The 17,298-nt window shown below is 39.5% G+C and overlaps 1 protein-coding gene across 4 annotated transcripts in view; it reads left to right on the top strand.

The window, feature by feature from the left end:
- Positions 1-17,298, top strand: part of Znf568 (zinc finger protein 568) — a 72,341-nt gene that overhangs the window by 17,315 nt on the left and 37,728 nt on the right. For 2 of the 4 annotated variants that reach the window (XM_017803391.1, XM_017803390.2), the window contains exons 5-6: positions 2,389-2,515; positions 2,772-2,867. In XM_017803391.1, the coding sequence (XP_017658880.1) occupies positions 2,389-2,515; positions 2,772-2,867 (223 nt within the window). Of the gene's footprint in view, positions 1-2,388; positions 2,516-2,771; positions 2,868-10,355; positions 12,620-17,298 lie in introns of those variants that run through there. The other 2 variants (XM_017803392.2, XM_008853861.3) reach the window with 2 other exon arrangements.

The following is a 17,298-nucleotide window of genomic DNA, read 5'->3' as shown; positions in this document are numbered from 1 at the left end:
ACCCTTCCACATCTCAGCTATTGATGCAGCATGGAGTGGAGGGCCCGTTATAAAGTGCAGTGGGTGATGCATGAGGAACACCTGAAGTGTAGAAATGGCCTTAACTACCAGGCAGACAGGACGACTCCTAGGCTAGCCAGATCAGTGAGTTCAGTTCAGTGAGAGAACATATCTCAAAAAAATAAGGTAGAGAATGATTGAGGAAGACACCTCTGGCCTCCTTGTGAACCTGTGCACATGTAACTACATATATACCACACAGAAATATTCTTTTCCTACTCAATTATCCTGTCACCCGAGCTAAAACAATTTGGTGATAATGTGAGGTTGTCTAGCCTTATTCTAGTACTACACTGTCTTGATTATTTACCTTTGTAGTTCATTTTTCTTTGGCTAGGGATAGGACTGGGGATTGAATCTGGTACAGGAAAGAGTCCTACCACTGAGCTATATCTTCAGCTCTCTCTTTCTTTTTTTTTTTTTTTTTTTTGATCTTTTGAGACAGGATCTCCCTGTAGCTCCAGCTAGCCTGGAACTTACTATGTAGACCTCAAACTCACAGAGATCTGCCTGCCTCTGCTTCCTGAGTGCTGGGATAAAAGGAACACACCACCACACCCAGCATTTTTTTTACTTACTTTGAGACAGGATCTCACCAGGCTACCCAGACTGACTTTGAACTCACTGTTTCCCAGGCAGGCCTTAAATTCGCAATTTTCTTGCCTCAGCCTTCCAAGTAGCTAGGATTACAGGCCTGGACCCCTAGATCTTGCTTGTAGTAAGTTTTAAAATTTGAAATATTGAGCCAGGGGTGGCACACACCTTTAATCCCAGGAGAGGCAGGCAGAGCTCTGTGAGTTCAAGGCCAGCCTGGCCTACATAGTGAGTTCCAGGCCAGCTGGGGCTACAAGAAGACTCCTCCCCACCAAATTCAAAGTGTTGTTCCTTTGTTGTTTCTTCTCAAGATTGTTTTGCTTTTCCTCTCTGTCTCTGTGTCTCTGTCTCTGTCTCTGTCTCTGTCTTTCTCTCTCTCTCTCTGTCCCTCCCCTTCCCCCTTTCTCCCCTCTTCCTCGCTTACTCTTGCTCTCTCACTCTCCATGCTGAGACTCAAATCCAGTACCTTGTACATGCCATGTAAGGTTTCTCTGCGTATAAAACATGTCCATGAAAGTGGTAATTTGAAGTCCCCTATTCAAATTGCCTTGTTTTATTGTGGCACTCTTGTCTCTTTCCTGATTTTAGAGGAAAGAATTTCAATTTTTTAACCTCATTCAGGGTGATGTAAGTTTGTGTGTTTGTCATATACAGATGCTTGTTACTATGTTGAGATACACTATTTCAGTAACTAATTTTTGAGGCTATTTACCAAGAAGAGATACTTAATTTCATCAAATGTGTTTGCTACATCTGTTGAGATCATACAGTTTTTATTCTTCATTCTGTTGAATATTATGTTGCGTGCATTGATTTATGTTATATTGAACCATCCATTCTTTTCTAGGGTAATCCCACTTGATTATGGTGTATAATAGTGCAGTGTTCTGTTGAAGTTAATATACTAGTGTATTGTTGAGAATTTTTGGGTCTGTGCTCATCAGGGCTATTGGTCAGTACATTCGCAGACTATCAGAATTTTTACTAAGTTTTAATAGATTCTTTTGAACAAATATTTGCTGTGTGTGCCCTTGGGATGTTTCTAGAGATTTTAATTTAAAACATTCTTCTTGAGACCTGGTCCATTGGATCTATCACACTACTGTGTAAGACACAAAACTCTTGTCACAACTTTAAAACACTTTAACTATTCTTGCTGGGGATGTAGCTCAGTAGAGTGCTTAACTAGTATGCTTAAAACCCTGAGTATACCCCAAGCACCACATAACCTGGGTGTGGTGGCACACACCTGTGATCCCAGCACTTGGGAGGTGGAGGAAGACGATAAGGGGTTCAAGGTTGTTCTTAGCTACATAGCAAGTTTGAGGCCAGTCTGGAGTACAAGAAACTCAGTCTAAAACAATACAAAAGCTGCTTATCATTCTCTTCTTTTATTGCATGTCCTCTTAAGTTCTAAGTTTAATAATGCTGCATAGTCTTAATTTAGTCTTGACAGGTGTTTTCATTTATTGAAAGTATTAAGGTATCAGTTTTTAGAAATGGAGATCATAGCCTTTTAAAGTGTAAGATTTATTTCTACATGACCATTTTTTTTTCTTTTCAAGAAAGGGTCTCCCTGTAGCCCCAACTGGCCTAAAACTTGCTGTGTAGACTAGGCTGGCCTTGAACTCACAGAGATTGGCCTGTGCCACCATACTGGGCTCTGAATTCTTATTTATATCACAGCCCCTAATTTGGATGACTTCAGATTAATTGGGGTTCTGTTTTTAACAGAGAAAAGTGACATTCAAGGATGTGGCTGTGGACCTCACCCAGGAGGAATGGCAGCAAATGAAACCTGCTCAGAGGCGCTTGTACCGGGACGTGATGCTGGAGACCTATAGCAACCTAGTTACAGTGGGTAAGGGTAGCATTGCAATTAGTATAGAATTCCTTTCCAGTCCTGCAGTGTGTGGAGACTCTAGTTTGCTGGATGAGCCTAGCCTTCCCTTCATAACTGCATGTGCTCCAGTCTTCAGAGTAGATATGATACTTGGTGTCATTGTGGAGTTCCTTTATCCTCATCCTTCATAAGCCCTGCTGACCCCGGGACTCAGCTCCATATGATCATCTCCAGCATCATTAACCTGCAAGTTCTTTGCTGTTTCCTGTAACAGGGTGTGAAGTCACCAAACCAGATGTGATCTTCAAGTTAGAACAAGAAGAGGAGCCGTGGGTGCTGGAGGAAGAAATGTTTTGGCGGGACTCTCCAGGTGAATAAGTGAAAAGCAGCCTGAGTGAGAAAGCATGTGGCAGCTGGTCAGTGAGGGTTGCTGCCGTTTCAGTTCTAAGACTGCCTTAAGGCCTAGTCTTCTAGAGTGACAAATAGTGTGAATACCTGAGATTTCTGTGACTTTCCAGGTATTACTCTGCCCTATTGAAGTTACATTCCTTCTTCAGATTTTAGAGGGTCAGTAACCCTGTCTGATTTCAGGATGCCCACCTTCCCTAATGCCTTCACAACTTACTTTCAGGATCATTGTCCCTCCCTCCCTTTCAGCCTTCTTCTCTCAAGTTCATGGTTTTATTTTCTTACACATTCAGTTTCTCATGGAGTGTAGTATTTCAAAATCAGGTTTATTTCATACTTGGAGTCCTTTAATTTCTTTGCTTCCCTCCATTTTGAAAAGCTTTAGCCTGTGTTATAACAAATCACACTTTGCACTGTACTTCATAACCCTCACAGTTCCACAGCCTACAATTTAAGTTTCTGTCTTAGAAATCCTGTGGTGTCTCCTTCCTGCTTATTCACATCTTCATTTCTTCAATATTTTGAAAACATTGCATATGCTTGGTTAAAAATGCAGATTCTCTGGGACTGGAAAGATGGCTCAGCAGTTAAGAGTACTGGCTGTTCTTACAAAAGACCCGGGTTCAAATCCCAGCACCCACACGGCAGCTAACAACCATCCATAACTCCAGTTCCAGGAAATCCAACACCATCTTCTGACCTCTGTGGGCACTGCACGACATGGGTGCACTTAACAAATGCAGGCTATATCCTCATACACACAAAATAAAAATAATAAATAATTAAAAATTTTTAATTCAGATTATTCAAAAGATACATTAACAAATTAAGTATCCTTTTATCCTCCACACTTTGTCCACATTAACAAATTAAGTATCCTTTTATCCTCCACACTTTGTCCACATTAACAAATTAAGTATCCTTTTATCCTCCACACTTTGTCCACATTAACAAATTAAGTATCCTTTTATCCTCCACACTTTGTCCACATTAACAAATTAAGTATCCTTTTATCCTCCACACTTTGTCCACATTAACAAATTAAGTATCCTTTTATCCTCCACACTTTGTCCACATTAACAAATTAAGTATCCTTTTATCCTCCACACTTTGTCCACATTAACAAATTAAGTATCCTTTTATCCTCCACACTTTGTCCACATTAACAAATTAAGTATCCTTTTATCCTCCACACTTTGTCCTCTTCACTTCTTTTTTTCCATAGTTCCCTTGGCTATTTTTTTTCCCCCTTTTCTTTTAGAGACAGGTCTCTCTGTAGCCCCAGGTAGCCTGGAGCTCGATATGTAGACCAGACTGGCCTCAATCTTAGAGATATGCTTACCTCTGTCTCCAGAGTGCTGAGATTACAGGTGTACACCACCACACCTAGGGTGTTCTTATTTATTTTGCCATATGCATTTTAGATTTAACTGTCTTATTTGGAGAAAAACCTATAGAATTTTTATTAGGGCTATGCTGGATATATGCATTAACTTTCAGAAGTTTGCCATGAGATGGCAAAATTTTTAGTGAGATGGTTTTCTAAGAACACGCTTCGTATCTGCCTGTTTTCATATCTTTCAGAAATGGAGCTTTCCAAGTTTTCTTTTGTAGCTTTTGTGTATTGTTAAATTTACCTACATATTAGAAAAGAGAGAAAGCAAGTTCTTTAAGAGTTGGAAACAAGGGGCTAAAGAGATGTCTCAGAAGTTAAGAGTACTTGCTACTCTTTCAGAGGACCCAGGTTCAGTTCTCAGCACCCACATGGTGGCTAAGAACTGTCCTTAACTCCAGTTCCAGGGGATTTGACACCTTCTCTTGACTCCTTGGGCACTGCATGCACATGATGCACTTACTTACATGCAGGCAAAGCACTCACACTTAAAATAATTGGGCAGGAACTATACAGTCATCTGTATTTGCAGATGATAGGATTGTATCCCTAGATACAGCTAGGTCCCTAGGACCAACTGAGAAAGTTCAACAAATGGTAAACAAGACCAGGAAGGCGGTAGAATATCAAACTAACACATAAAAGTCAGTAGCTTTCACGAATATTTCACAGCCAAGAAGAAGATAAAAGAAGGCATATTTATAGTAATAACTATAAGGATAAAACACTGTGCAAAGCATGGGCATGTAACAATACACAAAAAATAAAATTTGCCTCTATGGAGCTTATAATTTAGGGGTTTTGTTTATTTGTTTGGAAGGATGCACTTTTGTTGTTGTTTGTTTGTGTGCTTGCTCATTTGAAGACAGGGTCTTTAGAGAACCCCAGGCCATGCTTAAACTCCCATGAACTTCTGATCCTTCTGTCTCCACCTCCCAAGTGCTGGGGATCAAACATAGGGCTTTGTGCATGCTGAGCAAGCACTCTACCAACTGAGCTACAGCTCAAGCCCATAATTTATCTTTTGGGAGCTAGAGAGATGGCTTAGCAGTTAAGAGCACTGGCTGCTCTTATAATGGACCCATGTACAGTTCCCAGTACCCATATCAGGTGGCTTACAACTGCCTATAACTGCAGTTCCAGGAGATCTAATGACCCTTCCTGGCTTCCACAAACACATGCACTCATTTGCACGTACATATATTCAAATGTACACACATAAAATAATAAAATACCTTCTGAAATGTTTACATTTGATACGGATTGGCTGTAGTTAAAATTCTTAAGCCACACTTTATTTTCCAAAGGCTTATCGTGAATAGTTCCTGGAGTTTTAGACAGTTCTCTATTTTCCACTTTCAAGTATTATTTGGAAAAGAAGTCTGATTATTTCTCTTCATAAATCACTTAATTTGTCTATACAAATAAATTAAGGGCTTGCAGAGTTGAGAAATTTTGTTCCGTTTTGCTTTGTTTTATTGTATTTTCTTTGAAGTTAATTAGAAGTATTGCTCAACTGTGATCAGTTTTTCCTTTCAATTTGCAGATTCTTTTCTTCACTATCATATTCTTTGTTTCCAGAATCAGAAATCAAACCTATGTGCTTGCTTTCTTTTTTTTTAAATTTTATTTATTATTTTTATTTTATATGTATGTATGTATTGCCTGCATGTAGGTAAGTGCACCCGTGTTGTGCAATGCCTTCAGAGGTCAGAAGAGGCTGTCGGATCCCCTGGGACTGGAGTTATGGACAGTTGTTAGCTGCCATGTGGGTGCTGAGATTTGAAGCTAGGTCTTCTGCAAGAACAGTCAGTGTTCTTAACCACTGAGCCATGTCTCCAAGCCCCACCTATGTGCTTTCTAAGCAAGTGTTCCACTACTGAGCAACTCCCTAGTCCAAAGACTCATGTCTTTTGCTTTTTATACTGCCATATAGATTTGATATAGTTCTTTTCTTAATTATCATCTTTAAATGAAGGTACTTTCTCCTGGACTCACTATTTTTTTTTTAAATGCTCTGAGCTAGTAGAGAACCTTAGTACCTTACACTGACCGTGTCATCCAGGTTGTGTTCAGATTTGGCTTATCTGGGCCCAAGTTGAGATTATGGATTATCATTTGCATGCTTCCTTTAGCATTGTTTCTCCTCCACCCTCCTACTGGTAATCTCTTCTACCACAGTAAGGGTTATTTGCATCTGCTTGCTCAGCTGTGCTTTCCCTGACATTTGTCAGGACCAGGTCTGTTAGGTCTGTGCGACCAGTGTCAACAACACATGTGCATTCGTTTTTACAAGATTCTGTTCCCAATATTTCCTGTCTAAGAGAAGAAACAAGTCTTTCCCTCTGGGTTTCTTCTCTACCTTGACCAATCCATTCTCTTTTCTTTCCTTATATTCTGGAATTGGAGTTTAGCTGCCTTTTAGTTTCATTGAAAATGTATTTTCTGTTCTTCATATTTGCAAGCTAGAGAGGAGACGTATTTAACTCCATCCTATTAAAACAGGAAGTCTTCTGCTATACTGACCCTAGGAATCTGCTTTCTTGGAAATCGCTTTCTTCTTTGCTCTTTCCAGAGGATTCTGATTTTTCTTTCATTCTTGCTCATTTATTACTATTATTTCTTCTTCCTCCTCCTCCTCATCCTCCTCCTCTTCTTTCTTCTTTCTTCTTTTCTTCTTTTTGAGACAGGGTTGATATGTCGACCAGGCTGGACTTGAACTCAGAGATCCACCTGCCTCTGCCTCTGCCTCCCAAGTGCTGGGATTAAGGGCATGCGCCACCACACCCAGCTTTGCATAATTTCCTTTTTCCTTTTATATAATTTCGTTTTTATTTTTTGTGTGTGCATGAGAATGCATGCACACATACATGTTCTTATGAGTGCACATGAGTATGGAGGACAGAGGACAGTGTTAGAGGTCGTCCTCAGAAATGCCATTCACCTCCTTTGAGACAGTCTTGTTGGCCTGGAACTCACCAATTAGACTAGGCTGGCTGACCAGCGAGCCTGAGAGATCCTCCTGTTTCCTCCTTCCCAGCTCTGGGATCACAAATGTGTGTCAAGAGGCCTGGCATTTTCACACGAGTGTTAGGGATTGAACTAGGGTCCCCATGCTTTACTGACTGTGCTATCTTCCCAGCCCAGTTTTTCTTTTTTAGTGTGAATTTTTAGTTTTCCTCAAAGTAATACATGCACTTGTTTTTGAAAGTCAATAGAAATACAAACCTTGTAATGGTACCCTATTCTAACCTCTTATTACCCCTCTTTTAGGGAGCTATATGCAGCTTATTTCTTTTGCTATTAGGTCTACAAAGTGAGCATGGTTCCAGGCCAGCCAGGCCTACATAGTGATATCCTATCTTGAAACAAACAAATAAATAAATAGTAAACTTAGTTTTTAAAAATCTGTTCTAGGTTTACAGCAAAACTGAGTAGAAAGTATAGTTCCCAGGCTCCTCCACAATCAGTATCTTGTACCACAGCTGTATATTTGTTACCACCAATGAATAGACATTCACACATCACTACTGCCCAGAGTTCATAATTTACCTTAGCATTCACTCTTGTACATTCTGTGGGCTTGGGAAAATATGTAGTGGCATGTATCTGGTTTAGATATCGTACAGAATAGTTTACTACTGTGAAAATCCTGCATGTTCCTCCTACTTATTCTCCTTCCTCCTATAACCCTTGGAAACCACTGGTATTTTTCATTTTCCATAGTTTGCCTTTTCTAATATATTTGGGTTCAGATAGTAGGTAGTCTTTCATCTTACAATATGTGTTTAAGGTTCCTCCATATCTTTTCATGACTCAGTGGCTCATTTTGTCTCAGCATTTATGAATATTCCATTGTCTAGATTTATCAGTTTATCCATTCACCTGCTGAAGAATATTTTCCAAGTTCTGCCTAATATGAATAAAGCTTCTGTGAACATGCACAAATTTTTGTATGGACCTAAGTTTTGAACTCACTGGGGCAGATACCAGGGAGTGTAGTTATTGAATCATAGGTAAGAATATATTTAGCTTTGTGGCCTAGCGAGATAACTCAGGGGGTTAAGGCACTTGCCACCAAGGCTAAGGAGCCACATGACAGAGGACAATAACAGACTCCTGCAAGTTGTCCTCTGGCCTATGCCATGATACCTGTGTCATGTTCTCTCTCCCCCAAAATAAATAAATAAAATGTAATAAAAATTAATTTGATGGCATATTTAATTTTGTAAGAAATTTCCAGTTATCTCCGGAGTGACTGCACCATCTTGCATTACCAGCAGCCATAGCTAAGATTCCCTGTTCAGCATCCTTGTCAACCTTTGGAGGTGTCCATGTTTGGGACTTTGGTTATTCTAATAGGTGCTTAGTAGTATCTTTTTGCTGTTTTAATTTGCAGTCAATTCCTTAATGACATACAGTGCTGAACACAGCGTTGTATGCTTATCTACCTTATCATTGTATTTTCTTTAGTAAGGGTTCTATCCAGGTTTTTGCTCATTTGTTTTATCAGGTAGTTTGTGTGTGTAGAAGGGTGGTTTGGGTTTTGGGTTTTTTGAGGCAGAATCTCTGTGTAGCCTTGGCTGTGCTTGAACTCCTAATCCTCCTGCATCAGCTTCTCAAGTGCTAGAATTCCAGGCATATACAGCCATGCCTGGCAAGGTGGTTTTGTTTTATAATGTCAAATTTTGTGTTCTTTGTGTATGTTGTATGATAATCCTTTATTATTTATCTTCTGCAAATAATTTCAGTCTGCAGTTGTCTTCTCATTTATATGACAATGTCTTTTTCAGAACAGAGGTTTTTTTTATTTTGTCCTTTTTTGAGACAGAGTTTCCCTGTAGCCCCAGCTGGCCTGGAACTCACTATGTAGACCAGGCTGGCCTTGAACTCACAGAGATCTGCCTGCCTCTGCCTCCCGAGTGCTGGGATTAAAGGCATGCACCACCACGCCTGGCTTCAACTTTTTTTTTTTTTTTGTCTGTGTCTACAAGGTAAAGTGCAGAATGAAATTGCATGGAAACTGGATCAAATTAAGAATAACTAACATGCTGAAATGTTGGATCTTCCTGTTTATCAGTATGCAGTATCTATTTATTCTTGGATTTTTATTAATCAGAGTTTTGTAGTCTTCTCAGTTCTCCGTTAACCTTCTATCCTGTAAGCTTGCTATAACAGTTGGCTCTAGCAGATTTTTGTCATTGTTGATTCTTTTAGGTTTTCTGCATAGATGACTACATTGTCACATGAACAAAGATGGTATTAACATTTTTTTCTCTTTCAAATCTATACATCTTTCATTTCCTTTTCTTGTGTTATTAGCTAAGACTTCAGTGTGATGTCAAAAAGCAGTGTTAAAAAGGAACGCCCTAACCTTATTCCTATTTATTGCTCCCTTTTGAGTACTTGAATCCTCTGATTCTTAAGCTTATTCTATATTGGGGCCAGCGTACTTCTTGTGTTTTGTTATTTGCATCTTCATGATACTTCAGCTTTAGCTTCTTATGTTTGCTCTCCAGTTAACAATTCCCTATGTACCTTTCATCTTATACTACCTTGTTCAAATCTCTTGTTTACCTGTGTATACATTCCTTTCTATCCCTTTTGCCTTTAAAGTTTGGCCCTTTATTCTTTTGGGAAAGATGTTTAGAAAGGAGGAGAAGGAAAGATGTGCATTCAGTACCTTCCAGTGTGTGTAACAACAGTATTCTTTTTATCTTGTCATTTGTCCCCTTTTCCAGTTCTGTGTGTGTTTACCCCTTTATTTTAATCCTGCTCCTTTTCCTGATTTCTTCATTATATACAAAGATACTTTTAAAATCTATCAATGCTACTTAGATCTACAAATGGCAGTTTTCTTTCCATAATGTTGTCTATAGGAGTTAGCTTCTTAAACCTTAATAACTAGGGGCATCTGCATTTTGGATTTCTTTCTTATTAAGGTTGACTGGGACCAGCAACAAAGATTAAAATCCACATTAGCAAATTTCTGAATTGTTATGAATAGTATAGTGGTAGAAAATTTCACAAGTAATAATTTTTGGTCCTCCGTTTTAGAAGTTTGGGAAGTTGATGAACAGATCAAGAAACCTCAGGAAACACTTGAAAGGAAAGTCACATCCATCTCCAAGAAAACTCTGATTAAAGAAAAAGTCATTGACTATAAAAAGGTTACAAAAATGTTTCCTCTGAGCTCAGATATTGTTACTTCAAGACAAAGCCTGTATGATTGTGACTCATTTGATAAGGGTTTGGGACAGAATTTAGACTTACTTAGTTATGAGAAAGCTCATGTAAGATACAAAAATTTTAAAGGTAATGAGACACCATTTTGCCATTTCTCACCCTATGTTATAACCCCCTTTAAGTGTAATCATTGTGGACAAGACTTCAGTCATAAATTTGACCTCATCAGACATGAGAAAAATCATGCTGGAGAAAAACCTTATGAGTGTAAGGAATGTGGAAAAGCCTTCAGCAGGAAGGAAAATCTTATTACACATCAGAAAATTCATACTGGGGAAAAACCATATGTGTGTAATGAATGTGGAAAAGCTTTCATTCAAATGTCTAACCTCATTAGACACCAGAGAATTCATACTGGGGAGAAACCTTATGCATGTAAGGATTGTTGGAAAGCTTTCAGTCAGAAATCAAATCTCATTGAACATGAGAGGATTCACACTGGAGAAAAACCCTATGCATGTAAAGAATGTGGGAAATCCTTCAACCAGAAGCAAAATCTTATTGGGCATGAAAAAATTCATACTGGGGAGAAACCTTATGCATGTCATGAGTGTGGTAGAGCTTTTTCTCGAATGTCATCTGTTACTCTGCATATGAGAAGTCATACAGGGGAAAAACCCTATAAATGTAATAAATGTGGAAAAGCTTTCTCTCAATGCTCAGTATTTATTATACATATGAGAAGTCATACAGGTGAGAAACCTTATGTATGTAGTGAATGTGGAAAAGCCTTCTCTCAAAGTTCATCCCTTACTGTACATATGAGAAGTCATACCGCTGAGAAACCCTATGAATGTAATGAGTGTGGAAAAGCCTTCAGCCGCAAAGAAAATCTAATTACGCATCAGAAAATTCATACTGGAGAGAAACCTTATGAATGCAACGAATGTGGAAAAGCTTTTATTCAAATGTCAAACCTCATTAGACATCAGCGAATTCATACTGGTGAGAAACCTTATGTATGTACAATATGTGGGAAAGCCTTTAGTCAGAAATCGAATCTTACTGAACATGAGAAAATTCATACTGGAGAAAAGCCTTATCATTGTCATCAGTGTGGAAAAGCCTTCAGTCATAGGCAAAACCTCCTCGAACATGAAAAAATTCATACTGGAGAGAAACCATTTAAATGTAATGAATGTGGTAAAGCCTTCTCTCAAATCTCATCCCGTACTCTTCATGTGAGAAGTCACACAGGGGAGAAACCTTATGAATGTAATAAATGTGGAAAAGCCTTCTCTCAGTGCTCATTACTTATTATACATATGAGAAGTCATACTGGTGAGAAGCCCTTTGAATGTAACGAATGTGGGAAAGCATTTTCTCAAAGAGCATCCCTTTCTATACATAAGAGAGGTCATACAGGTGAGAAACACCAAGTATATTAAATGATGCATTGCTGTTTACTTAAAATACCTTGATGTAAAGTCAAAAACGATCTTGGAAAAAGAGTAAAGCTTTGTTGGAGCTCATATGACTTGAGTAAATGGAGAGAAATAAATATATATGAATAGATAACCCAGTGCCATAAAATTTTCAATTCTGAAAAATCATGAACTGAATACAGTTCCAAATAACCTCAAAAAATGTCTATAATATTTATAGAAGTGATCTAAAATTCTTGTGAAATAGAAGTCAGTGAAGGCCAGGCATGGTGATTCTTGACTATAATCCCAGCATTTGGAAAGCAGAGTCAGGAGGATTGCCATAATGAGGCCAGACTGGTTTTGATACTGATCTCCAGACCTCCCTGAGCTACATAGTGAGATTTGATTTTAATAAGTTTGGATTGCAAAAATTATTTTGAAAAATATTAGAATACCCTCACCATATACCATGCATATATTAATTGTAGTCCCAGCACTATGGAGACTGAGGCAGGAGCATCTAGAGTTTGAGGGTAGTGTGGGCATAGTGAGACTCTGTCTCAAAAAAACCCCAGATAGTTCAGATAATTAGTATTTAAAATAACACTGTTTGGGGGGCTGGAGAGGTGGCTCAGCAGTTAAGAGCACTGACTGCTCTTGCAGAGGACCCAGGTTTGATTCCCAGCACCCACATGGTGGCTACGAACCATCCTTAACTCCAGTTCCAGGGGAATCCGAAGCCCTCTTCTGACCTCCGCAGCACTGCATGACACGGGTGCACTTACATGTAGGCAGTACATTCATACACATAAAATAATATTTTAAAAAATAAAATAACACTTTATAATATATGAAAAAGTTGCTTGACATGGTGGCTCGTGCCTTTAATCCCCGGGCTTGGAATGCAGAGGTGGGCAGATCTCTCTGAGACTGAGGCCAGCCTGGACTGCATAGTGACTCCAAGCCAGCTGGGGCAACTAGGGAGACCCCGTCTCAAAAAACACCCATAAAAATACTATAAAGTTAATCACTAAGAAGTGCATGGCATTAGTGCATACATAGATGGGCAAACAGGTTATAAAAGAGTGCCCAGGTACAAGAGCCACAGATAGATGTGAACTTGGTGCTTGTCAGACATGATATCATGAGTTAGCCTCCTCACCTGTTTTTGGACTGTTTGACTTGGGGAAAATTATAATACTACAACATAATAAACAGTATTCCAAAGGATTTAAACACTGAATTGTGGAAAAAGTCAAACTTGGAAACCACTGAGACAAAATACTTTTGCTGGGCATGATAGTGCATGCCTATAATCCTAGTAGTTGGGAGGCAGAAACAGGAGAATAAGGAACTCAAGGTTAGCTTTGGCTACATAGCAGGCTTGAGATAAGCCTGGGGTGCCTGAGACTGTCTTAGAAATATTTTTTTAAAAAAAGAAAATGCAGGAAGTTAATCTAGAACTTTAAGGTGAGGAACCTGTTTTTAAAATGTAAAAAGGTACTACAGTTGTATTTCTGGTTATAAAGCCTCTAGATACATGTAAATTAAAAAAGCATGCATATAAACTGAAATCCTAGCTACTCAGCAGTGGGTTAATGGATGAATAAGATATGATATATCCAAATAATGGAATAGCAATTAAAAAGTAAATCTATTGTGTAACATAGTTACCTAAGACAGTGTTTAGTGAAAAAAAAATGAAGATGATGAAATATATTGTATACTATACCCACATAATTTGGAATGAAATCATTTACAAAGAACAGAACTGTTAAAATGCGTGTATATGTATCTACATATGTATGTAAAAGCATTTAAAATGGATTAGAAAGATAAGCTAAATTCCTTTTAGTGTTATTGCTCACAAGATACTGGGACTGGGAGGGATGGTATTGATTAGAGGAGGCCTTTAGCTTACAATTTTTTGTTTTTAAAAACACTAGTAGCTTATAAAATAAATGGTAAAAGTTAGTGATACATAGTAGTAATATGAATGACTTGTCTTTTTTCCTAGTATCAGAATAGAGCAATCTATTCAAGACACTGAATATGATCTGTTGATGTCGATTCTCTTGAAAGAAATGAGCTATGATGTACAAGGTGATTTTTTTTCCCTCCAAGATGACTTAATAGTGTTTCTAGTTATTTCTCACAGTTAACTAGCTGAGAGAAACCTGTGCCCATAAAATGTTGTAATGGATTCATGTGTTTTATCAGATGTTGAACTATTCTACCAGAAATATTTCCATATGCTATGCATGGCTCATGCCTCCTAGCATTCTAGAGGCTGAGGCAGGAGGATTAAGATTTTGAGGCTGTCCTGGTTTCATAGTGAGATCCTGTCTCAAAAATCCAACAGGCCCAGGGAGATAGCTCAGTTGGTAAAGCTCATCTCTTACAAACATGAGTATCTGAGCTTGGTCCTCAGAACCTGTTTTTTTGTGTGTTGTTTTTGTTTGTGTGTGTGTGTGTGTGTGTTAATGCAGGGCTTGGTGGTACACATATAGAATTCTAGTACTGGGGAGTCAGACAGGCAGATCCCTGAACAGTGCTAGCCATCCAGCCAAGCCTAACTGGTGAGTTCTAGGCCAGTTAAGGACCCTTTATTTCATTTTATTTTTTTTATTTACTATTTTTATGTGTATGCATGTATTATCTGCATGTAGTTAAGTGCACCTGTGTCATGCAATGCCCGTGGAGGACAGAAGAGGCTGTTGGATCCCCTGGAACTGGAGTTAGGAACAGTTGTTAGCTGCCATGTGGGTGCTGGGATTCAAACCCAGGTCTTCTGCAAGAACAGCCAGTGTTCTTAACCACTGAGCCATCTCTCCAGGGACCTTTTCTTTAAAAATAATCTGGATGGCTGCTGAGGTGTCCTTTCATTGCCACACACACGTATATTCATGCTCAAATACACATAAACCTACACACAAACCCAACCAAATCCAGAATATTAGTACTTAGAATGGTACTATTTATTATAATACAGGAGGCTAGCACATTTTATTCTATGATTTTTTTTGTTTTACATTTTAGCATTTTTGATATTTGAACTCTCAACCAATGATGCGTTAGAGTCAAGTAAATTTTTATCACAAATTTGAAAATATGAACTCGGCATAACAAATCCAGTGTGGTTCTCTCTGTGTGTGTGTGTGTGTGTGTGTGTGTAAAATCCTAAATTTAAAAACCCAAAACTTGCGTAACAAATGAAATGTGCTTTTTGGGCTTTTTTGTTTTTGTTTTTTTAAATAGTTGTGTGGTGTTAGGAATCAAACCCAGGGCCTTGAGCATTGCAGGCAGGTACTCTACTACTTTACTGTATTTTCATCCTTTGGTTTTCTGAGACAAGGTCTCCTTATGTAGCTCAGGTTGACATTGAACTCATGGTCCTTTTGCCTTAGCCTCCCAAGTGCTGAGATTATAGGCATATGCTACCATGCCCAGCTGAAGTGTGTTCTAATTTACTATTGTAGGGCATCGTCGTCTACTACATATTTTCCCCACTCTTTTAGTGGGTCATTCATTATTCAACAACAGGTTTGTTAGACCCATGGCTAATTAATTATATGTTTAAAGTCATTGTAGAATTAAGATTTTCCAGAGAATTTGGCATTGCAGTGTTGGTGTTCTTACTCAGAGTTTGCATACAGTTAACACAAAGATTAATGTTATTGTTACTTATTATATTTTGAAATGCCAAGTCCTTTTTATTCTCTGAGGTAGCCATAAGCAACTTTATTGCTCAGTCTTAATCTATAGATAATTTAAATCCTTTCACAACTGTTGACTTATATAGCCTGCTTAGTTTTGGTTGGAAAACACTGATGATCCCAAATTCTGAACAGTAATATAGTTCCTTTAAAAGGGCCTCATTCTCTTAATACATGAGTCAACCTTAAGATAATTTTTTATTTTGCCATCTTTACAGTATTGTTTGATGTACAAAATCCCCAACACCCTTTTAAAAAGGAGGTAAGGATTGAGGATGTTGGTGTGCTGGATAGCTTTAGTATCAACTTGACACACCTGGGTTGAGGGAGCCTCAATCGGGGAATTACCTCTATTGGTCTGGCCTGTGGCCATGTCTGAAGGGCATCTTCTTGATGAGTGATGTGGGAGGGCCCAGCCCACTGTGGGTGGTGCCACCCCTGGCCAGGTGGGCCTGTGTTGCATAAGAAAGCAGGCTGAGCAGGGGCCAGGGGAGCAAGCTAGTAAGCAGCGTTCCTCCATGGCCTGTGCTCCAGCTCTTGCTTCCAGGTTCCTGCCCTGAGTTCCTACCTTGGGCTCCCTGATGAACTGCGACCTGGGAGTTGTAAGCTGAATAAACCCTTTCCTCCCCAAGTTGGTATTGGTCAGAGTATTTTGTCACAGCAATGAAGAACAAACTAGAACAGAAATTGGTACCAGAGAGTGGGATATTGCTGTGACAGACCTGACCTTGGTGTTTTGGGGAGGACTGTGGAAGTGTTTGGAACTTTGGGCTGGAAAAGCCACTGCGTGCTCAGAGTTTGTTGCTGTGGAGCTTGGAACAGTTATACTGAGAGTTGTAGATGTTGGAGGCCTGGCTTGTGAAGCTTCAAAAGGAAGTGGAGACTATCAGGGCTGTTCATGTGAGATTTTGGATTGAGAATCTGTGGGTTCTGGTTGGCTGGGGCTGAAGAATCAGCTGTGATTAAGAAGAGACCAGAACCTGAAGCAAAACCCTTTGCTTTACTGGGACAATTGATGCTGGTTAGCTGGGGCTGAGAAATCAGCTGTAAGTAACGAGAGACCAGCATCACTATGGTGAAATTTGGGAGGTATTTCCTCAGGGTCAGCACACAGAGGGGACCCGAGCCTCTATCTCAAGCTGGAAGCCGGACTTGGTAATGTGTAAGAGTCTCCTGCATGGTTCTGGTGTTGAAAGCGTGAAGGGGTCACAGAGAGCAGCTGAGGCTTGGCACTCTCAGAGGCCAGGAGAGGCCATAGGTGAAAGTGCAGCTGCAGTTGCAGTGAAGACCCCAGGACTGAAGGGGTCATGGAGAGAATCTGAGGCTTTGCACCCCAAGAGGCAAGAAGAGGCCATTGGTGAAGGTGCAGCCTCAGTTTCAGTGGCGACCCCAGCTTTTTGGAGATGCCAGGACCATGGGATGACCACCAAGGACAGCGGCAGGTGTGGAATGGAGCCAGCCTGGGTCTGTGAGACGAGCTGAGTGTACTGTGGACTACAGAGTCAGAGCAGTGGAGCTGCCAGTACCCTTTGGAGACCAGAAGATAGTGAGTGAATCCCAGATGTCCAGCCTCGAGCTACTTTGCTGGACTTTGGTTTTGCTAGGTGTGCCCGATTCTTCCCTTTGAAATAAGACAGTATTTGTTTCGGATTTTACAGAAGCCCACAGTTG

This window comes from Nannospalax galili, unplaced genomic scaffold (assembly GCF_000622305.1).
Source record: "Nannospalax galili isolate Female #2095 unplaced genomic scaffold, S.galili_v1.0 scaffold886, whole genome shotgun sequence".
In the NCBI taxonomy this organism is placed as follows: domain Eukaryota; kingdom Metazoa; phylum Chordata; class Mammalia; order Rodentia; family Spalacidae; genus Nannospalax; species Nannospalax galili.
Note: the sequence above shows the minus strand (reverse complement) of the source record. Positions and strands in the feature narration are given on the sequence as shown.